The sequence below is a fragment of the Myodes glareolus genome, chromosome 1 (assembly GCF_982192425.1).
Source record: "Myodes glareolus chromosome 1, mMyoGla1.1, whole genome shotgun sequence".
Classification (NCBI taxonomy): domain Eukaryota; kingdom Metazoa; phylum Chordata; class Mammalia; order Rodentia; family Cricetidae; genus Myodes; species Myodes glareolus.
Window position 1 is genome coordinate 90,455,369 of NC_142026.1, and position 26,553 is coordinate 90,481,921.

The following is a 26,553-nucleotide window of genomic DNA, read 5'->3' on the forward strand; positions in this document are numbered from 1 at the left end:
CAGATTTGGCGAGAAATGTGAACCAAAACATCAGCAGTCTGTCTCTCATTTTTGTGGGCCGTGCCTCTGGATTTGTATGCGGTACCATGATTGGTGGAGCTCTCATTGACTATATGAATCATTTTTTACTTTTGGGTAAGTAAACACTCCTTTTTTTGCTTCTTCCCCCCTCCCCCCAGTGAATTTTAAACTTGACTTTAAGCATTAAAAGCATAGACTGAAGAATGGTTGACAATAGAAATGGGTGTGGGTATCCTCCCTGCCTGCTGGGCTTCCGTACAGAATCCATACCAAACATTCTAACACTTGATTAGCTCTTTCTCAGGAGTGTTGGGAACCCTGAGCAGTGCTGGCCTTTACTGCAGGCTCTGCTCCAGGCGGACACGCTGGCTGACCATGGAAGCTCTGCTTATCTGACTGTACTGCAGGGCTTTTGGGGTCATGGGTCAGAATAACTCCTGGAACCTGGCCAGGCTCTGTGGACTTGGGGTTGAAGATGAAGGAACAGGGAAATGGTGTAGCCTGCACTTCAGTCCTATTGCCCTTGTCAGAGCTAAGTACACGTGGATGCTCTCGGATCCTGACCCTGGAAGAGAGGGCAGAGTTGTTAGCATGCCTTTTTCAATAAATTGGCATAATTAAAAAATTTTAGGTTACTATGATAAAACTCCTTTGGAGGCAAGGTGAATAATTTATTGCTGACAAATAAGTAATTATCATTACTCCCAAAGTTGGCTAAAAGACTGTTTTTTTTTCTGTTACTTCATTTCCTTTTATCCCCCAAATGAACTTATTTGGTAAAATTTCCCTGTAATCTATTATGATTTTTATTCTTGCATTGTTACTTCATATAAAAATTCTCTTTGAAGTAATACTTTGGGGGTTAACACAGACACTAAAACAATTTTTTTTTATAATTTCTAATTTGATCATTAGCAATGATAGAATTGTATCCAAGTCGTAGTAATTAATACTTTTGTAGTCTACAAATATTATACAAGATTTAGATAAAACCACCATGGATTGCAACTGTATCTCTCATCTACTCACAATTGAAATTTTACTGTGGTGGTGGTGATGGCCTTACCTTTTTGGCTTGATTGTCTTTGAGACAAGATCTCACCGTGTTACCCTGGCTGGCCTGAAACTATCTTTGCAGAATGTGCTGGTCTCAAACACAGAGATTTACCTACCTCAGTCTCCCAGGCGTTGTGATGAAAGTTAGTGTGTAACACCATGCCCAGCCCAAGACCAACCAGTTTTAATTCAGTGTTATTTTTCAGTTTTAGAATTTGTTATGATGTTCCTTTGACCTAGGACCCTGATGAATACTTGTTTTATAGCTGGCTTTATTGTCTTCTGTTTTCAGGTGTGTCGATGTTGGCTACTACAGTTGGATTTTATTTCATTCCTTTCTGCAAGAAGGCAGTCTTACTGGTTGTCATGATGTCTGTCTTTGGTGCTTCGGTTGGTGTTGTGGATACAGGTTAGTGAACTCTTTGGAGTCATCTTCCGATTTGGGGATAGTACAATGAGGAAGAGTAGATCATATGCAATTGTGGCATTGTTTGTCTTGCTCTTAAGATGGCATGGACTCGCACAATCAGATTACTCTTCCAGCACCCCTTCTTCCTGCCAATCAGGGCTGGGCATGGTGGTAAACACTAACTTAAATCACAATCAACCATTGTTATACACTAACTATGACATGAACTATGGCATGAACTTTGACGTGAATTTTGCTTTATGAGAGATTGCTGGGTTGTCCAAACATGGAAGGACTCCATTTCTGCAGGAAATTATAATGCAAATGGGCAAGCTTTCATTCTGGGACAGAGTTTGACCACTCTAGTATAAAAGAAAACGATGATTTGATAGGACAAAGTATATTAATTACTTTGCAATTGCTGTGATAAAACACTGTGATGAAAGCAACTTGTAGGAGAAAGACTATCTGGGCTTAGGGTTCCAGAGGGTTGGAGTCCATAAATGGGGGAGCAAAAGCATAGTGGTAGGGGCAGGAAGCTGGAACCTCTCATCTTGAACCACAAGCATAAAGCAGGGGGAGCAGTTAGAAATGGTTGGAGGCTTTTAAATTCTCAAAGCCTGCCCTGGCCGCATACTTTCTCCAACAAGGCCACCTCCTAACCATACCTAAACAGTATTTTTAGTATACCACCAAATAGGGATCAAGTATTCAAATGCCAGAGACTATGGAGGACATTCTCAGTTAACCCACCACACAGGGTAGAGTTACTATACGGCTGCAGAAGCACAGGAGTCATTCAACTTCAGATGCACCCGGGTTCTAGACTTACAGAAATCCGCGAGGGCACCCGGGTTCTAGACTTACAGAAATCCGCGAGGGCACCCGGGTTCTAGACTTACAGAAATCCGCGAGGGCACCCGGGTTCTAGACTTACAGAAATCCGCGAGGGCACCATATTCTTGCCTTTGTTTTTGGTTGTTTTCTCTTCCTCTGCAGCGGAAAATCTCCATGTTTCACTCTATCACTGAAGACCTCCTAAATTACATGTGGATCATTGCTTATCCCCAATCCTATCTTTCAATTCCCACCTTTCTTGTTCCAAGGGAAGAAACAATACTTGATAGATCATGGAAATATTTTATACTTCAAGCTCCATTTGAATGCAAAAATTACAGTGTGGAATCATATGATTGTCTCAAAATACCTGGTTTTTAAAGATAACCAAACACTAGATGCTTCTGGCTTTTTACTGTGTGGGTGTTGAAACTATGTAGTGTACAATTCTGAAAATTGTTTTTGTTTCCTATAACAAGTAAGCCACAATTCTGGGGCAATCTGGCTCCCAGCTGGGTGTTCAGCATCTGGTTTAGACTTAAGCAAACAATATTCTTCAATTGGAATTGACACCTAATTGGGAGTACTGAATCTTTGGCAGTTTCCCCACCATTAGACTAAATTTTGCCTAGTATCTATATATATTTACATACGGACCTGGGGAATATAGTTCAATTGGCCAGAGCATTCGCCTAGCGTGCATGAACTACTGTGTTCAATCCCACGCACTGCATAAACTGAATGGCACATTCTTGTAACCCTAGTAGTTAAGCGGCACGGGTGGGAGTACCAAAAATTCAAGATCATCTTTAGCTACATAACAAGTTCAAAGTCAATAAGACATATATGAGAACTGTCTCAAAACTACAAATAAATTTAGTAGTGTCTTGCTGTTTCTATTGCTCTGAAGAGACACCATGTCCAAGGCAACTTATAGGAGGAAGCATTTAATTGGAAGTTAGCTTACAATTTCAGAGGGTGAGTCCATGATCATCATGGCAAGGGGCATGGTGGCTTCCAGGCAGGCATGGCATGGGAGAATAGTAGGTGAAGACTTTAGATCCTCATTTGGAGAGGGGGAGGGGAGGCAGAGGGAGATGGAAACAGGGAGGGAGCAGGATATATTAACTAAATTTGGGGTTTTGAAACCTCAATACTCACCCTCAGTGATAAACTTCAACATGACTGCATCTCCTAACCCTTCCTAAACAGGTCCCCAACTGGGGATTAAACTTGCAAATATATGAGTTTATGGGAGCCATTCTGATTCAAGCCACAGTTAGTAATCTCCCCAGTGAGATTACTATTGTTTTATGATAAATTGTTTCAAATGTACCTAGCTCACATGACGGTTTACTAACTTGTAAACTTCATGTATGAAGATGAGATGGAACCCAGTCCTCTGGTGACAGTGGGTTGGAGCACCTTAATTATAGAGTGGCTCTGGTGTAAACTCAGAACATCACAAGCTCCCATGGCCCAATACAGACACCTCATCCTCTATGAAACTTCTGTCAAATTATTTCTTTAACTTGTAGGTGGGAACGTCCTCATCTTGGCTCTTTGGGGAGACAAAGGAGCCCCACACATGCAGGCCTTGCACTTCAGTTTTGCCTTGGGTGCCTTCCTGGCTCCCCTGCTGGCTAAATTGGCCTGGGGTACAACAGCGTCCACTCAGAACCTCACAGAGTCCGACTTTGATCCTCTAATGCTGAACCAAACCTCTGAAGCCACCCCAGACTCTCTGTTTGCGGTACCCGAGGACATGAATCTGCTGTGGGCGTACGTTTCCATCGGCACCTATGCTCTAGTAGTTTCTGTCTTTCTGTTTGGTCTGTTTTGTAAGAAACGCTCAAGGCAGAAAAAATCTACAGCATCTGCTCAGAGAGTTCGAAGAGCAAAGTATCACTGGGCCCTGCTCTGCCTCCTCTTCATCTTCTTCTTCTTTTATGTTGGAGCTGAGATAACATTTGGTTCTTACATATTCTCCTTCGCCACCACCCATGTTGGCATGAAAGAAACTGAGGCAGCCGGCTTGAACTCTGTCTTTTGGGGGGCCTTCTCAGCCTGCAGGGGCCTGGCCATTTTCTTTGCAACATTCTTAAAGCCCGGAACCATGATTGTGTTGAGCAATGTTGGCAGCCTTGCTTCATCTTTGTTTCTAGTGCTTTTTGACAAGAGCCCTCTCTGCCTCTGGATCGCGACTGCTGTGTATGGAGCCTCGATGGCAACCACATTTCCCAGCGGCATTTCCTGGATTGAGCAGTACACCACCTTAACTGGGAAGTCTGCAGCATTCTTTGTAGTTGGTGCTTCTCTGGGGGAAATGGCTTTTCCTGCAGTCATTGGAATAATTGAGAGACACTACCCAGGGCTGCCAGTGGTTCTGTACGTCTGTTTTGCATCAGCCATATTCACTGGAGTTCTTTTTCCTGTGATGTATAAATTAGCCACCTTACCTCTGCGTCACCAGTCAAAAGAAAGAAAGAGTGAGGACTGAAGAACTTTGTTTCCAGCTCTAGGCTCAATGCCTGTGAGACAGAAAAGAAATGGGAAGATGCAGAAAAACGAAATGGAACACATTCTGAAGTAGTTGAAATGAAGTATTCGAGGCATCTGTAACCGAGGAGTCTAGACATTTCTAGTTGATAGAGCCCACAGCTGATGCTTCTGGGCAATTCCCAAACACCTCCATGTGTGAGGCCTCTCAGGTAATGGCTGTGACCCCCCTGGGATACACCAGGAGAAGATGGACAAACATTTGGAAAAGAAGAATTGTTTAGTAACTTCATAGTTCCTACACTTCCGGCCAGGGGAGCCATAGAAGTTCTCAGCAATTCCCCGGGGTCACCTTCTAGAGCTACTACACAGTAGCTGCTGAACTGTTTTTAAAAATTCTGGAATTTCCAGAGTCTTCCATAACGTACCAAGGGATCTCATATAGTGGGATCTTGTAACGAGGCTCCTGTTTGGAAGACTTATCAGGAAATATGGTTTTTTGGGGTGTGGTGCGTGCTAAAAGGCATTTCTAGTTAAGAAATTGGTAGTGCTCCAGTAGGCAGGTACCACGGAGATGTGGGATGGATTGACCTTTGCTGCGCAAATGATCAGGTGTCCATTTTCTCTTGGATGAGTGGGAGAGGGGAGTTTTGATGCAAGAGAAGCTGGAAGTAGTAAAATTGATCCTATAAAGGATATGCTCTGCTTAGGAAAGATTGCTAGATGAAATAGCACTTAATTAAAGGGTGTCACCTCCAAGCCGACTGGAAGAGAAGTAGTGTGCTGACCAGGCTCACTAGAAACTCAAGAGAGAAAACTTTGTACCATAATCTAAGTTTAGGATTGCTGAGAAAATTTCTGCTAAATGATTATTCACCAAGACTGACCTCCAGTTAGGCTCCATCCCCATAACGAAAGGGTCTTATAACCAATCATTAGGCCCATTGCCATATCAAAGAACATACCTCTAAAGGGCAGCTGAAGGGGGCAGAGCAGGGTGACAACCATCACTGTGCCCTGACAAGATGAATCTGGGAGCAACTATGTCACAACACTGGTCTACTCAACAAACTATTCTGACAATATGTTTGTGTGTAAATCTCCCACCAGTGTCCAGACATGCGGTCTTCTATGTCTGCTTAAATTGTTCCAAGTATAACCTGGGCCAGGACCTGAGAGAATTAAGGATGACAACATTTGTGGAAAGAATAGGCCTAAGGTGTGAGTAAGAGCTAGGAAACCTTCAACTCAAGGCCAGCTCTTCTTTGGGCATTAGCCACACTCAGCCTCATGGCTTTTTGGGGTTTTGTAAAGAGGTTTTTCTTTATTAATCTCTAAGTGTGCAGTGTGATTTCTCACTGGGTAGGCATTTTATCTCTATAACAATTTCATGGAAGCATATTTGGAAATGAGGATACATTATATAATTCTTTACCTTATCCCTAGTGTTGGGTTAAAGAATACTACGAACTTGTTTGGTTTGGTCCTTTTATGAGAACACAGGAGGACTACTTTCCCTCAAGTGGAGACCTGCTTTCTAGATTCACGATGAGCACTGGCCGAGGGCTTCTTTCATGTCACCTCCTTGTCCTTCACACTGGGAACGCAAGTGAGAGGATTTCCAGAGTGAGAAACCCACAGGGCTTGGAGTTCGTGCAAGACATGTGCTGAACAGCCCTTCCTTCTCCTAAGATGACAATAAAAAGTTTTAAGAATGTGCTTCTGTGGATATATGCTAACAATTTAGTACTTTATTTGAATAATTATATGAAAAGGCACTTTCATTGCTGAATTTGTTATCATTATTGTCCTGTTTTGTCTGGTTTTGAAATAATGTTTTGTTGTCTATCATAGACCAGCTTGGAACTGGTGAACCTTCTACCTCAGTCTTCTGAATTAAACCCTGCACCTCCAAGTCAGGATAGTGCTGCATTTGATCCATCCCAAAATAAATCTTTTCCTAATACTTTAACATCTTGAAACAGATGTGAAATAATCATTCAACTCTTTAAAAAATTGTATGTTTTCCATACAAATATAGAAATAATGTACTTCATTATGATTAGTATCTTAGTCATTGAAATGTGATTATTCTAATTATTATAATTATCCTATTTTACAGATAATTTTTAAAGTTATGGGGGGTCTCACTGTAACATCCAGGCTGGCTCCAAATAACGGGGCTCAAAGTGATTCTACTTCCTCAGTATCCTGAGAAGAGGACAGACAGGTGCCTCCATCCCAGACAGAATGCTCTATCTGCACATGCTGTTTGCAGTTATGGTCACTTGGTACTTAGAGAGAGCATGTTAGAAGTGTTAGAGAGGCGCCACTTCAGTGCACAGCTGTAGGCAGGGTCTGTTCCATTCTCAGGGTTTAGACATCAATTACATTATAAACACTATTAAAAACAGACAATTTTTTTAGCTTATAATAAAGCAGTCTTTCCTAGGGGTTGGACTCCTTGTGCAGCCTCCTGGGCTTTTCCTTGAACTTGAAATACCTGGGATTCCAATATACTGAGAAGAGGGTGTTTTGTAACTAAGGATGGAGATAAGGAAGGCTATTTCCTGAGCATGGCAAAGCCGGCCTGTGTCATCCTTAGACAAGACTGAAATTGATGTGAGATTGTATTTCTTTCTATATCTTAGCTGACTGATGTTGGATTTCTACCATACTACTGTATGTTTTCTCTTTCCTAATTTCTATAAATGTCCTTTTGATAAACATGCTTTAGTTTGTTGATGTGGGATGCTCCTCTGTATGCTGTGAATATGTTTTATTATCATTGGTTAATAAATAAGCTGATACGACCAATCGCCAGGCAGAATAGAGCCAGGTGGGAAATCCAAATAAAGGTACAGGAAAAAAAAAACTGAGTCTGGGAGACACCAGCAGCTGCCAAGGAAGCAAGATATGAGGTAAAAAGTCACAAGCCTAATGGTAAAATATAGAATAATAAAAATGAGTTAATTTAAGTTTTGAGAGCTAGGTAATAATAAGCCTGAGCTAAGTGGCCAAACAGTTTGTAATTACTAGTAAGCCTCTGAGTCGTTATTCGAGAGCTGACGGCAAGAGAGAAACTTCCAGTTACAAATGGTGTCCAACATGAAGCTCTTGAATTTCCAAAACACCTAGAATTTTTTTTAAAGGTTATAAACTCACAAAAATAGGGCTTCCTAGTCTCATGGTTTTCTACCAACTGCAGCAGTGCAGAGACGTATCTCCCAACACCTGCCTATAAGATGGAGCTGGCTACCAGCTGCCATGAGCTAAGCTGCGTGGTGGGTTTCCACAGTCTCACACAGGTCTCAGTACAGAACGGCTAATCTTACTCATACAGACAAAAAAAGAAAAAAAAAAGTTTGTGGGCTTGTGGGCCAGCTGCATGCTACCTGATTGGAGGAATGAAGGGGGGGGGGAGCATGAAACCCGTTGCTACCTCTGCCATATTGAAAAGTCAAGCAGGACAGAACCAACAGCCAAAGCAGCCACTCTGGTCCTAGCCATGCCCCCTGGACAGTTTAAAACAGTGATCAGAAAAAAAAAAAAAAATTACAGCCGGGCAGTAGTGGCTGGCGCACGTCTTTAATCCCAGCACTGGAGAGATAGAGGCAGGTGGTTCTCTGTGAGTTGGAGACCAGCCTGGTCTGCAAAAGCTAGTTCCAGGACAGGCTTGAAAGCTACAGAGAAACCCTATCTTGAAACACACACACACACACACACACACACACACACACACACACAAAACAGATTAATAAAGACAGGTTCTGACAAAAATAAACCTCTAAACAAGTCACAGTGTGCTTTAAAAATGTACATAGGCTTGGGAGAGAGGAAAAGAGTATAGATGGTTATAAAAATAATTTTTAAAAATAAAACAAGGTCTTTAAAGAAACAGCAAAAGTAAAATCAAAGAAAAAGCCACAAAACATGGAAAGTACACAGAGAACCTGGATTATGTAGACTACTGTGTTTTCTTTGAATTTTTTGACTGCTAATGAGCAGACTACAGAGAGACATCTGGTTGTGGGGCTGTTAAGCTAAGCCAACATGAAGGTTTCTGCAACACCAGTTACTGCTTTAGTGGAACACAACCGTCCACACCCTCACCCAGCTATGAGTTCATCCTAGGGACTTAACAACTTTGCACTGACCCGGTGGATAAACAGATACTGATTGCTGCTATTTATTTATGCTGTGCTTTTCCTTAAGCAGGATTTACAAATGACCCTTGCCTCATTCTACTGCATTTCTGAAGCTCTTAGGCCTTAGCAACTTCTGTGAAGCTTGTTAAACAGGGGTCTACCTTTAGCCTCTGCTTTTGGAGGACCGAAGATGGAACCCAGGGAGATAACCATGGGATAAGAATGTGGTATACATTTCAAAATCCACAATGGATTCCACAAACCAAACGAGAATGGCTGTTGTGTAGGGCTACAACAGACCTCCAGATGATGGAGTTGCTGGCTCAGACACCCCACTTTGGGTAACAATGGTCCATCTTTGGGGAGTCTTTGAACACATTTGCTCCCTTTCTCCCATAGGCATATGCACACAGCACACACTGTGTACAAAATGCCCTGTAGAAACAGCTCCAGCTGTAAACCAGGTATGTTTAGGCTTCCCCACATGTGTCACTTACTGTTGGTCATTTCCTTCATGTTTGTAGAGCACTAACTTGCTTTTTCCAGTACTGGAGATTAAGCCCAGGGCCTCATGCATACCAGACAAGTGTCCCGCCTTGGAGCTGTATCTTTCGCCTAAGTGCCACTAATTTTGCATTTTCTGCTGATGTGCATCTGGGGCAGGGCTACTCTGACACACACAGAGTCCCTGTCCTAATGGAGTTCATCCTTAATGCAGTCCTGCCAATAGAAGTTTCTGCAATGGTGCACATTTTCCTTATCTGTGCTGGCCTATAATACTACAAGCTACTTTTAGTATGAGTTTAGATCTCAAGATTGACATATTCATCTATCTCACAGAACAGTTTGGGGATTTTAAATCAATGGGAGGATGTATTTAACATTGTCCCCAATTCATACTAATGATTCAATAATGTTTTATTTTAATTTTCAAAATTATTTATTTATTTATTTACTATGGCTTGTATAATGGCAAATCCATTTATAATTTAAATAGAAACAGCTTCATTGACTATTGGCTGCTGTATTGGAGGGCTAGTGAATCTACATACTATTATTCATAGAGATGTTGCCAAAATGCATTTATTTCTTGTTCCTCAGGAAATTAGCAGTATCTAGAGGCAAGAATATGTTGTCAACACCTTAATAACTTGCTTAATTCCCATCATCTTTGTGAAAAGCCTAGACTTAAGAGCTCATGATGCAGACACTGGAGCTAAGTGGTATCAAAGGATAAAAGTGTATAAAATCACACTTGGTTAGGAAGAGGATTTGTAACCCTTTTCCTAAATATACTTTGGTCAGCTGTCATTTGAGCTAGGCTGAACTTGAATCCCATGTTTTATTTCTCCTTGACAACTCATACATGTATGAAGTGCATTGTGATCACTCTCCTCCACCCTCGCACATTGGTTCATTTCCCAGACTCATAGCTCTTGGTTACGAGAAGACTGGCTTCTGCAATCACCATCTGATGTGGGGTGTTCTTCTGTATAAGAGTTGCCTTTATTGGATAATGAATGAAGCTGTTTCAGTTCATGACTTAGAAGAGTAAAGTCAGGCAGAAAATCCAAACAGAGAGAGAGAGAGGGCAGCGTCAAGGAGATGCCATGTAGCTGCTGGAGACAGACGCCAGATCCTTACCAGTAAGCCACAGCCTCATGCCAATACACAGATTAATAGGAGTGGGTTAATTTAAGATGTAAGAGTTAGTTAATAAGAAGTCTGAGCTATTGGCCAAGCAGTGCTGTAATTAATATCGTTTCTGTGTGATTATTCGGGTCTGGGCAGCTGGGAAACAAAAGAGCTGTCTCTGCCTAAAGCCATCAATTCTTACTATGTGTTTTAAATTTTTATATTGGTTTACACTTTCAATTTCAGAATTCATTTAGTATCTGGTCTCTTAAATTTGACATGGGATGTTTCTGGCATGTTTGATTATTACTTAATACCCAGTTTGGAGAACAATTCTGGAGTTGTCACACGAGACAAGATTTTTTTTTTTGTTTTTTTTCCAGACAGGGTTTCTCTGTGTTACAGTCCTAGGTGTCCTGGAACTAGCTCTTGTAGACCAGGCTGGCCTACAACTCACAGAGTTCTGCCTGCCGCTGCCTCCCAAGTGCTGGGATTAAAGGCATGTGCCACCACCACCTGGCTATGAGACAAGGATCTTGAATGATTTGCCTTTTCAATCTTTTGAACAGAATATAAGGTGAATTAATCCCCCTTGTCTAGTTTTAACTAGAAATGTTTTCCCACACTCTTTTATGGTGGACAAGTATACGAAAATGTAATTGATAGTGAAAGGGTAAAACCCTAAGCAAAGCTCCATGGCTTCAGAATGGCCATTTCAGCTATATACTGAAATGTATAGCTTGGGCAAGCTTCTGAGTGGCTTCATGTGCTCCCTCAGCATCCTTCATTTAGTCTTGTGATGCTTTTATTTGTGAATTCATTATAATAAAGTGATTTTAATAAAAAATTGAAGTATAATTTCTTCATGGATCTTAAGTGTTATAACATGTGCCAGCATTTCTTGTCATGTTTAGCATACAGAAGCACACTTTTCCAAGTATTGTTTCCAGCCTGCAGGATATGCTGGTGCAACAGTGGCACAAAGCTTGTAGGAGTAACCAATCACTATCTGATTGGATGTAAGCCCACTCAATGAAATGAACCCCATGCCTGACACTGCTTGGGTGGTCAAGAACCTGAGACTAGATAGGCCATGGACCTAGGGGAAACCCAAATCCTACCATCCTGCTAAACAGATGTAGCAGGAAAATGACTTCTAATAGCATTCTGCTATACCCACTCAGGCAAGCTTCGTCATCAGACAAGCTTCCTCTCTTGCAGTAGAGAGACCCACAATTAGACAATGTGCAGAGAGTGAGAGACCTTGGAACACTCAGTCCTAATTGGGTGTCTCCACCAAACCTCCAGAACTCAGAGAGCTATGTGGAAGCAGAGGCAGAAATATTGTAGGAGCTGTGTGTGACAGCTATTCTTGGCTGTCAATTTGACAACATCTGGAATGAGCTACAATCAAAAAATGGAGTACACACTTGTGATCTGGATCTTGAAGCTGGAAGACACAGGCTTTTATCTAAATCTTGAGGCAGGAAAACCCAGGCTTTTATCTGGATCTTAATGCAGAGTGATACACAGCTTTCATCTAGATTTTGAGGTGGGAAGACACTCCTTTAATCTGGGCCACACCTTCTGCTGAAAACCTGCATAAGGACAGTGGAAGAAGGAAAGGATTGTGTTCGCTCTTCACCTGCTTGCCCTCACCTTGTCAGCACATCCATTCCTCACTGGCATTGAAGCATACTTCTTCCGAACTCCCGTGTATACAGAAGACCAGCTAGACTCTCAGCCTTGTGGGACTGTCATTCCAATACACACACACACACACACACACACACACACACACACACACACACACACACAAAGAGAGAGAGAGACAGAGACAGAGACAGAGAGACTGAGCAAGAGATTCATTCTATAAGTTCTGTGTCTCTAGAGAACCCTTACTAATACACTGTGAGATAGAAGATACCAAGGAAACCATACCTTCTAGATACAATCAGATTGATGTACAAATGAACTCACAGAGACCATGGCAGCATGCATAGGGACTGTGCAGGTCCAAGGTAATTGGGGTCCAACTAAGAGAAGTGGATGCATGCCCCCACCCCATCTCCAAGTGTCAACCACTTGTAAAGGAAAAATTACTTTTCCCAATGGAGTCTCACTTGATATACCAACCATCCCATGTCCAGCAATAGATGGCCAACACAAATTAATTTGGTGATACTTTTAGAGATTTTCTTTTTGTCTCCTAAGGTTTTAGGATTTTTTTTACTTTACTGGTATTATACTTATACATTATGGTTTCAGATTTTGTGTTTTAAAAGGTTGTGTGTGTGTGTGTATGCATGTAATATATTTCTTGTACTTTTTTCTGTTTTGTTTTATTCTTTTTTTTTGCTTGCTTTTCTAAAGAAAGGGAGAGTGAGAAAGAAGGTATCGAATTGGATGGGGGTAGGGAGGATCTGGAAGGATATGAGGGAGAAGCCATGATTGGAATATACTGTATAAATATTAAGTTTCAATCAAAGAAGTATTGTTTCAGATTCTAGACAGCTGTTTGATCTGTAACAATGATATCATCCATGTAGCGAGAGGATGAACTCAGAAAGTGTAAAACTAAAGCTTCCTTTCTAGTTTGTGTTGTGTATTTTAAGCAATTGTTCTGAGATCTTTCTGTGTGCTGGGTACTGCAGACTTAGGAACTTCCACTCTTATCTTTGGAGTACTATTTAGCATTGTGGTGTTAGGATTTGAGACAAGATGGGAATATTAGGAGGTGTGGTCTACTTGTTAAGTAGGGCAATGTAGGTGAACCTGTGAAAGACGTCTCTTGTACCCATCTATCCCTGGGTCTGTCTCTTGGCCTCCACGAGGTAAGTGGCTCTGCCTCACCAGGCCTTTCTCCATGGTGATCCTTCTTACCATAGGCCCAGACACAGAGATAGTTGAGTGCCAAGTGAAACCTCTGCAACTGTGAGCCCTAATCAACTTGTTACGCGTTAAGCAATCTCTCATGTACGTTTGGCGCCGTGATAGAAGTACTGACTGCTAAAGGGTTTGATCCCAGTATTCTGCTAAGTGAGTAGTGCTGCATCACACACACTGGTTCCTACTTGGGCTGCCTTGGAAGGAGAGGTGTGGGCTTGAGAACCGAGGACTGGCTAGTCTGTGCCTCTCACAGCATCTCTGCCCTTTACGATTGTTCCTGCTTCCCCTCTCTAGGCTCCCATCCTCTGCGTACTTCTGTCTAGATGTTGAACGGAGATTGGTCTATTTATTTATTTTGGTTTTTCAAGACAAAGTTTCTCTGTGTAGTCTTGGCTGTCCTGGAACTAGCTCTGTAGACCAGGTTGGCCTCAATCTCACAGAGATGAGCCTGGTGTGCACCATCATTGCCCAGCTTAATGCTACTGTTCTACTGAGACTACCCTCTGGGGTTTCTGGCCACACTGTGAAGGAAGTGAGTGGGCTGGCTTCTAGGTCTGCTCCACTGCCCTTCCAGAGAGCTGGCTATCTGACCCTCCCACACACACTACTCTGACAGCAGAAGCACTTACCGCGCAGTGGGAAATTTCACTTTTAGTTCATTCCAGGGTAGACTGGACTCAGCGACTATTGTCAGTGGGTACCTGAACGACGCTGGCAGACCCTGGGAACAAGGTTCTTCTTTTCAAATGGAATGAAAAAAAAACCAGCTATTTTAAAATTCTTCTTGAAAAAGTCTATTAGTCAAAGTTACTAGAGTCTATTTTTAACATTTATTTACTTAGTGTGTACGTGTAGTCTATGTGTGTGTAGGTGCCCTTGGAGGTCAGGAGAGGGCACTGAATTCCCTTGAACGGGAGTTATAGGCAGTTGTGAGTCATTCTACATGGATGCTGGGGAATGAACTCTGGTACTCTGGGAGAGCAGCAAGCACTTTTAAGTGCTGAGCGATCTCTCCTGTATAAAAAAAACTGTACTTTTATACAAAAGGATAAGAGCTAACACAATAAATACTTACACTTGAAGAGGTATAAATGGGTGCCCCTTTATAATAGATACAATTACAGCCCTCACCTGTGGACCAAAAAGTGTCCACGTTCACACAGGTCAGTCATTTCACAGACACAGACCAAACATTTGCTGTGCTCAGTGAGCACTGCTGGGGGTAAGGCCCGCAGTCCTCAACCCGAGCAGAGCTAAGACCACATTTGTACAGTCCAGCAGCTAGTACAGCCAGATGGAGCTGCAGAAAAACAAGGCAGCTGCACTCTTTATTATTGTTTGCTGTTTGATCTGAGAATTTCCAGCATTTTTTTATGTCTCCGGGTCAATCTTCATTTACAGTTTTTCCTCTTTTTAGCACAATGCATGTGAATTAATGTACCTAAACCCAACGAAGAAAGCCCCGGGAAGGGAAGCTAACACCAGTGTCAGGTTTGTCTGGTAGAGCTGAGGGAACACTGTGATGGGTGAGTTGGAGCTTAGATTACAGCCTCTGACACCAAGGGTAAGCGAGGGCTTCAGTTTTCAGTCCTGTCCCTTATCACTTACAGAAAATGCAACTTCTGGGAGGAGCATGTTGTCTTCTGAGTCCAGAGAACCTTTGGGCCTTTTAACCTTGTTTTATTTTAAAATTATTTGTGTGTGTGGTGTGTGTGTGTGTGTGTGTGTGTGTGTGTGTGTGTGTGTGTGTGTATGTGTGTGAACTTTGTAGAGTTAGTTCTTTCCATCCACTTCTACATGTCAGGTAGCCAGGCTTGCCCAGAAAACACATCACCCACTGAGCCACCTCTTCAGCCATGACCCTTTGTTGAAGTGACTCAGGGACAGAGCATTCCAGAAAGGATAGTTTACCTACCACAGGAGTCTGAGAAGGCTTACCTGAAAAATAAAAGCATTTGATGGAAAACCAAAACAAAACTGAACATTTCCAAGTGTGCAGAATGGCTTTTGAAGTGGAGTGACAGTGACATCCATGGTCATTAGGGTCCTGAAGATCGCATGTCCTCACAACAGCAAACTCAGCTACAGAAAACCCCAGAACCGCCCTTGGCAAGGTCCAGCTTTATGAGAAATGATAAGGTTTTTATCATTTTAAACATACTACCAGTAGATTGATATTGCCATTATTATCTTGGAGTACAAATTGCTTTTCTCTGGACTGTGATATGAGAAGTGCTTAGAGATACTGAAGGGGGCAAAGGGCCATCACTTCTACCCTTCTAGAACCCATAAGCCTCAGGAGGAGAAAGGACCCAGCAGAAACGTGATTGTGGTGTCCCTTGTCCCCCAGCACAAATGATAAGCCTTTGGTTCCATGGATTTTAACCCAACCTATGTAGCAATTACCTTGCAGTGTTCCATAATGACCAATGCCTGGCCCTTTACACAGAAATGCCCACTTCTTTGCAGTGGAACCTGAGCCTTTAAGTTCCTCTGTAGTGTAATCTCAGGCAAAGGTGAGAACCGAGGCCTTCTGAGAAACAGAAACCTCTGCTGTGCAGAGCTAATGCAGGGCTGGGGAAGCTGTGCCCTTTGTGGGTGACTTCACTGTGCATCCTCTCTGAAGGACGAGCAGGGATGGAGAGGTGTCCCGTTTGCTGTCACCATCGCTGCTGCTCGGTCAAGCAGAGAGGAAGGTGGATTCTGTGGTTGGAAGTTCTGTCAAAACACAAGCAATTCCAGACTCTCTGCAGCTTGCCTGCCTTCTGCATGCCACACTGTAAGTGTGTTGGTCACAGGAAAAATAGCAAGAATCAGCTCTCTCCTTCTACCCTGTGGGCTACAGGGATTAAACTCTGGTCTTTAGGCTTGGGAACAAGCATCCTTACCCACTGAGCCATCTCACCAGTCCTTTACATTATTGTGAGTTTGTTTGATGTGCATGTGTAAGTGCCCAACAGTGTGTGTGGAAGAGGGCAACTTGTGAGAGTCAGTCTTCCTGGGTTCTCACTGTGGGTTCTGGAGGGGTCAATATCATGGCATAAGATTATGTAGTAAACCATTTTACCCACTGAGCCATCTTGCTATCCCTGACATTTCAATTCATGTGACTCCAAAGCACACATTCTTTTCATTAAGCTACTTTTAATGTCTTCTCATAGCTGCCATATATAATGTATAATGTATATGACCTCTAACGTGTTTAACTCCCTCCTTGCTAGTCCACTGTAATGTGGCCTCAATTCTCCACACATCTACAGAGCTGCTCTAGTTCAGTGACAGTTCCAGTTCTAGTCCTTGGGAACACCTTTAACCCTTTATCTGGTCATTTGTGCATCCATAATTGGAGTAAATGCATTTGCCAGTCATGGTGTGCATGCTGGGATATTCTGGGAAGCAAATCAGACACGGTTTCTGTCATCAAGAGTTTAGAACAGTGGCTAAACTCTTATGATTCATAAGAGTAGTAAAATTATAGTTATGAAGTAGCAATGAAAATAATTTTATGGTTGGGGGTCACCACAACATGAAGAAATGTATCAAAGAGTCACAGCCTTAGGAAGGTTGAGAACCACTGGTTTAGAGTCTGATGGCAGCAACCAATCAGAACATAGTAGCTAGGCAGATTAGACAAGTAGGTATGATAAATGGGTTTCTCTCCCTTTCTCTGCCTTGGGGCTAGACTCCAGGTACGTGTACGTGTACATACTACAGAAGCACTCTTCCAGTGAACTAACCCTAGATGAAGAAGTCTCTTTTAGCTCCCTAAGAAGAGTAGCTTCTGGCCAAATGTGGTGGTTCATGTTCATAATCTTAGAATTTGGAAGGTCAGGAGGATTGCCATGAATTCTAGTCCATGCTATGCTACAAAGTTAAGTTTGAGTCCAGCCTAGGATACAGTGCTGTAAACAGAGACTGCTTGTTTATTTCCTGGCTGCCCAGACCCAAATAATCACACAGAAACTATATTTGTTGCAACATTGTTTAGCCAATGGTTCAGGCTTCTTATCAACTAACTCTTACATCTTAAATTAACCCATTTCTATTAATCTGTGTATCACCACGAGTCTGTGGCTTACCTAAGGTTCTGGCTGGAGTCCTCATTTGGCAGCTACATGGCATCTCCTTGACTCCTCCTACACTCTCTATATATCTCTTCAAGACTGGTTATATTCTGCCCTTGCATAAGCCAAAGCAGATTTATTCATTACCCAATAAAAGCAACACATATACAGAAGGACATCCCACATCATCTCCCCTTTTTCTGTCTAATTAAAAAGGAAGATTTTTAACTTTAACATAGTATAATTACATATAACAAAACAGCTATCAAGCAGGAATTATAGTTACAATATTTAGTCCATTTACACTTGCCAAATTAAGAAAAATACTTGGTCATCTATCCTATCTTTGTGAGTCTAAAGTTTTATATCTAATTTATTCTTTATCATAATTAAGGAAAACTATGTCTTCAACTCTTCAAAGACCCCAAGTGCATTATAAGCAACTTTCAGAACTCTAGAATTGACAGACACATCTGACTGCCTGGACAGTCACCCAAAGTTCTTCTATAATGTTGGGGCATCCATTTTTAGTCTTCATGGAAGACTTTTCCATGAAGCAGAAAAATTGAAGATATGTTCTGTCTTGTAATGGGAAAGTTCATCAGTTGCTTTCTTCTGTGTCCTACAGAATGTCTGGCAGACTCTTTCATAAAGCAGAACCCTGAAGGACTGTCTCACCTTCTTTAGGCAAGTTCAGCAGTCATTTTTCTGTGGGTCCTGCATATCCAGTTTATATAGCATACCTTCAAGCAGTCCAGGCAAGAGCAATTTCTTGCCCAGATGTCTAAACTTGTCACATTGAAGGCAAATTCTATAACGAGTTTCTTCAATGCCCATCAACCTCTTGAAGTAATTGGTGCTGCCAGAAGCAGACATGCCTTACTGTTTAGAAAAATCTAAGTTCTTAAAACATTTTAAATGCCATATTCCATAGGTCTTTGAAGTGTTAAAGATTATCTATCTAACTGAAATATATCTCTGTATATCTAGAAAACCCAACTAACATGACTATAAGTTTAACTAATATAAATGACTATCTATTAATCTTTATTTCTTAATTATACATTACATCTTTAAATGAGCTGCACAATCTACAAGAGCTCATTCCAGGACATGCTCCAAAGCACAGAGAAACCCTGTCTCGAAAAATCAAATAAAAAAATGAACTGCACAAACACAATACCTTAAACAAGAGTAAAGTATACATATACACAGCATAACAAAATCAACCATAACTTTGTACCAATAGATCAAGATCCATGCCAATGCAAAGTATTCATCTCTATATCATATCCCCATTTAAATAAAAACAAACATTTAAAAACAATCATTTTGGGAATTTGGACATTGTTTTCTCCAAACTGCTTCCTGCTGTTTGTTAGGCAAAATATTTTTAGGGTTCACAGAAACCTTTCAGGAGGTCTTGTTCCACCAAACTACATTAGCCTAGAAGGAATCCAAACGTTCTCATCCTCTGTGGAAACAAAAGCAGAACCTCTTTTCCAAAGTAACATATCCTTAGCCTCAAATTTTGAAGTCATGATACCTTTAAATTGGTTTAGCTTAGCAGCCTGTACAATGAAATGTCTCTAATTAGCTCATTCAGTCAAAAAAATCCAAAGAAAACAGAATAATATACAAAATCCAGACTCATTGTGTATTTTTCATCTTTACAAGGCTTAATTTTCTTTACTCCTTTCATCTGTGACTGTCTGCATTCTTTTATACTACTTTTTATGTTTCTTTAAAGACTTTGTTTTATTTTTTAACTGTCTACACTCTTTTCTTCTTTCTCCCAAGTCTACATATGTGCTTTAACTACACTATGACCCTTCAGAGCTTTATTTCTGTCTGAGTCTGTCTTTATTGTGCATCTGTAATCATTTTCTGACCAGCAGCATATTTGTTTTCTAAATACTAAGTGGGTGCTGCTAGGACCAACTCTGCACCCCTCTCTGTTGGCTTCCAGTCCAACATGGCAGTGGTATGTTCACTGCCTCTGCAAGTCACGCTTACTGCCCCAGCTCCAGGGATGCAGCAGGTCTATGTTGCCATTAAGGACATGTGGCATGCTGCTCACAGACCCCATTTAAGTGCAGGACCTCCCAAAAGAACCAGAGCCATTCATGCTACCAGCAAGGATCAGGAAGCCTTCCCTTAAAGAAGCTATGCTGTTTTTGCTGCTTATGCTGAGTCAGGAAGCCTTCTCTTAAAGGAGTCACCTCTGCTTATAAGCAGCAAACAAAGCCTATCTGAAAAAATGTGGCTACCAAGAAGTGCTTGGCTCCCATGTTTTGTGGATCTAGGAGTGTATTTTTTTTTAAAACTTTCTTAGGCTTTATGTGGATGCATATTGCTGAACACTGGGCACCATCTGTAAACAGAGACTGTTCGTTTGTTTCCCGGCTGCCTGGACACAAATAATCACACAGAAACTATATTAATTGCAACACTGTTTGGCCAATGGTTCAGGCTTCTTATTAACTAACTCTTACATCTTAAATTAAGCCATTCTATTAATCTGTGTATTGCCACAAGGCTGTGGCTTACCTAAGGTTCTGGCTGGAATCTTTCTTCTTTGGCAGTTACATGGTGTCTCCTCAGTGCCACCTACTCTCTACATCTCTTCCAGCTTGGCTATATTCTGCCCTTGCATAAGCCAAAGCAGCTTTATTCATTAACCAATAAAAGGAACACATATACAGAAGGACATCCCACATCACAGAGCTTTCTTTTCAGACAGGGTCCCTTGTTGCCCAGGCTGGCCTTGAGCTTACTACTGTAGCTAAGGCTGGTCTTCTACTACTAATTGCCTCTACCTCCCAAGGGCTGTTATTACAGGTATATACCACCCTACCAGACAATAAAAGTAACTTTTTATAGATTCATCTGCTTTTCTTTCTGTTTCTGATTTGTCAGTTCTTCTGAATACAAAGTCAAGTACCTCTCTGTTCAACTCAGCTGAGGGATAATCCTATTTTACAGAATGAGATGCTGTCTAATCCTAAATGCTTATATTAAGTCAATTGTATCTTTAAAGCAAACTTGTAATTAAACTTTTGACAGATAGGAAACCTGATTTTAGAAATAATTGTACAAGTAAAACTGACTGTATTGTGTGCATGTCTGTAATCCTAGTATGCGGGAGGTAGGAGGAGGAGAGTTAGGAATTCTGGTTGCTTTTGACTCTGACTCAAAAACTGAGCCAGAACAAAAAGATGACTTAGTAAGCTGACACACCTAGAAGACAGTTTCTATTTTGTTAATCTTGTCTTGCTAGTAGATGTGTCCTGGCTAATCCAAACCTTTTGGTATGGCACATGAAGCCCACCACAGTGTAGACCTAGCACCTTTTCCATATCATCTTCCAGTCTCTTTCATGTCTTTTATTTTGGCACATCAAAGTTCTCTCAAACTTTCCAGATTTGCCAAATACTTGAGGTAACAGATTTATAGGAAGAAAGGTTTATTTTGGTCATGAGCTTAGAAGTTTTAGTTCAGAGTTGCTTGGCCTGGCTGTTCTGGGCTTGTGGTAAGCAGACCAGCATGGCAGGATGCTCCAGTGGAAGACAGATTCTCACCAGGAACAGAGGGATTGTCCCTTGGTTGTCAGGAAAGATAGAGGGGGGAAGAGAAAGGGGGGAAGAGGATGAGGGAGGGGAAAAGAGGGAAAACTTGGGCAGTCCTACTTGCTTTCTGCAGTCCAAGGGCCCCTTTCCCTCTCTTGGTTTTGCGTGGAGAATGGAGAAATCCCCTTTCAGACTTTGATAAAAACAGGATTGATAATGCTAAAAATGCCTCCCATCAATTAGAAAACTGCCTCTGCTGTAGTACCAAAATTATTTCCACAAATTACTGATGGGGCCAAAATACAGCACTATAAGGTAAGGCCAGAAGAACTGTAGCTAACTTCTATGTCACAATTGCAAACTGCCCAGGAATTCTTAGAACTCGGAGGTGGTGGAAGTGATGGTTATCCAATTCTGCATTATTGAAGGGCTAGAAAATTTGGCCATTTAGTCAAACACAGTAATACAGCATGGGTCTCCCTTCCCACAGAAGACCTTTGTTGTTGGAGGTTGCCTGTTCGTTTCCCGGCCACCCAGACTCCTGAAATAACCACACAGAAATCTGTATTAATTGCAATATTGTTTAGCTAATAGCTTAAGTGTATTTCTGTCTAGCTCTTATATCTTAAACTAACCCATTTCTATTAATCTGTGTATCACCACATGGCTGTGGCTTACCAGCAAGATTCCAGTGGGCTCTAGCGTAGGCATCTGTCTCCAGCAGCGGCTACATGGCTTCTCCTGACTCTGCCTACTCTCTCATTATCTCTTCAGCCTGGCTTTACTCTGTTAAGCCATTGGCCGAAAGCAGCTTCTTTATTAACCAATGGCAATAAAACAAATCACAGCATACGCCACCTCCCACATCAGACCTTGATACTTTAGCAATTTCTAGAACTATTATAAAAAGGGAAAAGGCAGCACGATTCAGATTATTAGCTTACAAGAACAGTTAAGCTCACAGGGAAAAAAACCTAATTCATTCCATCTTGAAAAAAGACAAAAGAGACTGCAAGTAAAATAGGTGTTCTCTCACAGGGGCAGCCCTCCGAAAGAAACTTTGAAAGAAGAAAAGGCAGACAATAACAGGACTGCTCTGGGGAATAAGGGAGTTTTCCACTACTAATATGTTAGGAGAAATAGAGATAATTATTAACCAACAGGAAACAAAGACCCCCAGCAGAAACTTGAGCTACTCTGTTTTACGTCCCACCATGTTTAAAATCTCCCCCAGAATAAAAATAAAATTCAAATGGTGGGAAATTCCAATTTACTCATGCTGCCTTTAAGTCAAATCCTATTATCTTAGTGTTTTAGACACCACGACCATTGCAACTCTTATAAAAAGAAAGCATTTAATTGGGGCTGGCTTACAGTTTTAGAGATGTAGTCCATTATCCTCATGATGGTGAGCATGGTGGCATACAGAGACATGGAACAGGAGGAGCTGAGAGTTCTACATCCATGGCAGCAGGCAGCAGGAAGAGAGAGAGCATTGGGCCTGGCTTGAACAACCGAAACCCCCTAGCTCACCCCCAGTGAGACACTTCCTTCAACAAGGCCACATACACGAATCCTTTCAGATAGTACCACTCCCTGTGAGCCCTCAGGAGCCATTTTCATTCAAACCACCACACATACAAAATTTATATTGGGAGAAACTAGGCAACACTTCTTCCTCCTGGTAAACTGTGCCCCTGTCCAGTTGTTAGAATATGACTCATTGGAAACAAAATGTTCACATATCCATCTCCAAAAGGGAATAGTATCATTAACTTGGAGACACTGAGAAGCCCCAGTCCAAAAATTTTCTCCATGCAACTCGTGAAAGGGTCAAATAAGGGGAGAAAACTGACAGCCTCCTTTTCACAAGGAGAATTTGTGCAAAAAAAAAAGCCCTCAAAAACAATAACAAAAACAGATGGTGCTAGGTGATGGTGGCCTTTAATCCCAGTACTCAGGAGGCAGAGGCAGGTGGATCTCTGTGAATTTGAGACCAGCCTGGTCTACAGAGTGAGTTTCAGGACAGCCAGGGTATACAGAGAAACCATGTCTTGAAAAAACAAACAAACAAACAAAAGAACGAAAACCAGATGTAGGATGACTAAGATCAGTTGCCCCAGTTGAGATAACAATAGATAAAAGCAAGCCTTGCCTAGAATAAAAACATAAATACAATTTGAGGCAAGAATCCTGAGAGGAAATCAAACCATCATAGAAGACTATCAAGAAAATGGATTCATAATACCATGCACCAGCCCTCACACCACCCCAATATTACCTACAAAGAAGCAAAATGGAAGACGATAGATATTTGTGCAAAATCTCTAGGCCATAAGCTGAACAGTCGTCCTTGCAATCCAGTGGTACCTAATCCCCACACTTTGTTACTCAGAGTTTCTCTAACTAGAGAATCTTTTTCAGTGGTAGGTTTTACAGTACCTTTTCTTTGGTGTCCTTTTGCTCCTAACAGCTATTTTTGTTTCCGTCACATAGGAGAAACGGCAGTCTACTTGGTTGTATTTACTGACAGCTTTTATTTATGAGACAGGCAGGGCATTCTCAGGAAGGATATGTAGTTAAACTACCCGTCTTAACATAAGTGCATGTGCTCATTTGCCTGGCATTCCATCTGCTCAGAGGGCTGAACCAGAGTTTTAACCAGAGCACGCCATTTGGCAGAACACAAAACAGCCAACAGTCATATAGACAGTTGCTATCCATTTGGAGTGGTGCAGCGTTACTGGCATGCTGTGGAGACAAAGAGGATTTCTGACTGCCTCTGGCCAGCCCATTTGAAATAGTTAACAGGTCTCAGAATCACTGAATGTTACCGATTTGCCCAAGTAGCCACCACTAAAACCTAGGACACTCTAAAACAAACGCGGCAGAAACAGAGAGTAACAATACCAGTGGCAGAGGGGCACCAAGAGCTCCGTGGAACTGCAGTGCTGAGTCTGTCTTGTTCATGATGACAACTCTATCTCTGACCTCCTCTTTCAGGCTCAACAGATGATGCCACAAACAAAGGGACACCTGGCAAGAGAAGGGTGACAATCTCAACCCCCAGAGTACTTTCTGGGTGGATCCAAAGAGAAAGCCTATAATACCCCTAAGTGCCCAGTTGCCTCTTATGGAACACATACACAATTTAAGTCTCTGGACCCCAGGGAAAATGATCTCTTGGGGTAAGCAATATTTTTGGAAGCCTTCTGATGCTTTTCTGATGACTTAGTGACTGCACATGAATCTACTGAAATTTTAATTATCGTCTGCTGCCCCACGGCCCCTAGGTCAGCACTCCACTGGCCACTTAGGCCACAGTATGGGGCTTCTGGCCCCCTGACCATGATATGTAGTTTAAATTAAGTCTCTATCATTTTATTTATCAATAAGACTTAAGAGTCAAAGACTGGGGTGAAAACCTTCTAGCTCAGAGAGGCTGAGTAGCGACTAGCTGACCTTGTTTTTTGACTGGAGACACCACAAGAGACATGCCTCTTCCCTCATCCCAAAACCAAGAGATCTCAAACTTCAGTACCCACCCATCTTTTCATTCCTGGGTGTCTTCTCTATCCAATTGCAGGCTTCTCGGTGGCCAATTCCATCAGCTAGCTATTTACTGTCTCTGTCCCCGATTCAAGGTACAACTTTCCTGGGCAGTCTCGGGAATGTCAGAGTACAATCAGAATATCCCACAACAGCCCTCCCCAACAATAGCTTACAGGTATACTCAACATGTCCTATTTGCCCCAAACACAAATGAGTACTCCACTTCAGGGGGCACAGAGGCATTCTCCTTAACTGAAAGGGTCATTTGAACCCTCGCTTCTTCAGTGTCCCCTGAGCACTGGAGGGAAGGCGTCGCTATGCACCATTTAGGACTGAGTGCTCAACAATCTCATGCTCAGCCCTTTGACCAGTTATCCGTCTTTGCACTGACTGCTGCCTACTGCAAAACCAAAATTCTCTGACCAAGGCCAAGAGGAACACTTGTATATGGGTACAAGTAGAAGTCTTTAGAAAGAGGTTTGAAAACACATCTACTTAGCAAAACAGAAGTTCCTTCCTGATCCTGTGATCTTCCCAGCCATGATCTTCTGAAGAGATTTACAGGACCAGACAAGAATTCTCTCCTGTGGAGGAGGCCTCAAAACCAAGCAGAAAGTGGCTAGTAGCAACGTCACTATTGAACCTGAGCGGGCATCTTGCCCAGTGTGTTGGTATTGTAGCATGCAGAATAATTCACATCTTAAAATGCCGTTATTTAATCATTTTTGTGTTCTAAATTTCAGTGTCCCACTGAAAATTTCAAAACACACTTTTGAAGCCTAATCAGAAAACTTTTGAAATATTTTTAATTATTACTTTACAAATAATACCAATCAAAATTTCCACTTCCTCCCCTCCTCACATATTCTACGTGAGAAATGAAAACAAGCATTAAGATAGTTGGACTGGAGAGGAGCTAGAAACCAATTTAAGAGATATTTCTGAAACAAATAGAGAAGAAGTTAATGACCATATAAATGAAGCTGGAATGTTGCTTTACAGGTAACAACAAGACTAAGTTTTGTAGTAGCTTGAGTCTAAGTGGGAGTGGGTAATGGAGACAGACATATAAGTAGACAAGAATTTCAGATACAGAATAGTATTGTAGCATTTGAGGCCGTGGTCCCTGTGTTTAAACAAGAACCAAATCTGTAGTCATGTACAGACATGATCTTTCTTTTTCAGTTGGCATAGCCACTTGGCAAACAAACACCCAGCTCCACTCATAACAATAAAACTGTCTGCAAGAACTAGGGCGGGCAAGTGCTTGCAGCTCGTTTTGACCCGGATTTCTTTCCTGAGCTATTATTTGACTCTTCAGGAAAGGCCAGTGGTTTGTTGTCTGGCCTTTGGTGAATTGTGACTCTTAAGATTCCTATTCTTTGACGGGATCACGTGGGATTCTGAGTATTTTGTAAATTAACAGATACTTAATGTGTGAGTTTACACGTGAGAGTCAATAGCTGTGGAGTAAGAAGCTGCCTTTGAGCAATCTCGTACGTTCAAGAAGCAAGGGCAAAGGTTTTGGAAAGCGTGTAAAGACCAGAGTGCAATAAACCCTTCGGGTTTCCAGGTGATCCCGAAGTCTGAGGAAGTTACCACCTTGTAGTTCTAGGCGGGTTTTCTTCCTAAGTTTTGTGACTTCTTACCCTTTGGTTCGTCTTGTGCCAGGCTGCAAATCTTGCTTCTTCTGCCTAGTGTGCCCCAGGCGCAAAACTCCCGGGCTCAGTTTACTATGACAACTCAGCTGGTCCAGGAAATCCGATCCCCAAGGCAACCAGCTTAACTTCCGGTTTGAAGACAGCTCCTGGTTGACTAAAAGCCTCATTTCCGCAACGTGATCCGCGCAGGCGCCCTGCGATCCGGAGGGCAAT

General features: G+C 42.0%; 1 protein-coding gene and 1 long non-coding RNA gene across 4 annotated transcripts; one reads left to right on the forward strand and one right to left on the reverse strand.

Moving 5' to 3' along the window:
• Nucleotides 1-6,541, forward strand: LOC125394644 (sodium-dependent glucose transporter 1B-like). The gene is made up of 3 exons (XM_048425563.3): nucleotides 1-135; nucleotides 1,370-1,486; nucleotides 3,862-6,541. Exons 1-3 carry the CDS (start codon nucleotides 87-89, stop codon nucleotides 4,821-4,823), a joined length of 1,128 nt encoding a protein of 375 aa, XP_048281520.2. The 5' UTR covers nucleotides 1-86; the 3' UTR covers nucleotides 4,824-6,541.
• On the reverse strand, nucleotides 1,370-26,535 carry LOC125394645 (uncharacterized). 3 transcript variants are annotated; one of them, XR_015738934.1, is made up of 5 exons: nucleotides 26,329-26,535; nucleotides 24,038-24,163; nucleotides 22,502-22,583; nucleotides 14,124-21,668; nucleotides 1,370-12,203 (listed from the first exon to the last, which is right to left on the reverse strand). It is a non-coding gene; the product is annotated as an uncharacterized LOC125394645 (long non-coding RNA). The 3 variants fall into 3 exon arrangements; XR_015002221.2 differs by having other exon boundaries at nucleotides 1,370-21,668; XR_015002217.2 differs by lacking the exons at nucleotides 14,124-21,668; nucleotides 22,502-22,583 and having other exon boundaries at nucleotides 1,370-4,854.
• Between the last annotated feature and the right edge of the window lie 18 nt (nucleotides 26,536-26,553).

Bases quoted from the DNA above. Each gene is read 5' to 3' on its own strand.
- LOC125394644 (XM_048425563.3), top strand. From the start codon at position 87: ATGATTGGTGGAGCTCTCATTGACTATATGAATCATTTTTTACTTTTG. The intron at 136-1,369 runs GTAAGTAAACAC...TTCTGTTTTCAG, and splicing joins GAATCATTTTTTACTTTTGG to GTGTGTCGATGTTGGCTACT. The intron at 1,487-3,861 runs GTTAGTGAACTC...TTTAACTTGTAG, and splicing joins GGTTGGTGTTGTGGATACAG to GTGGGAACGTCCTCATCTTG.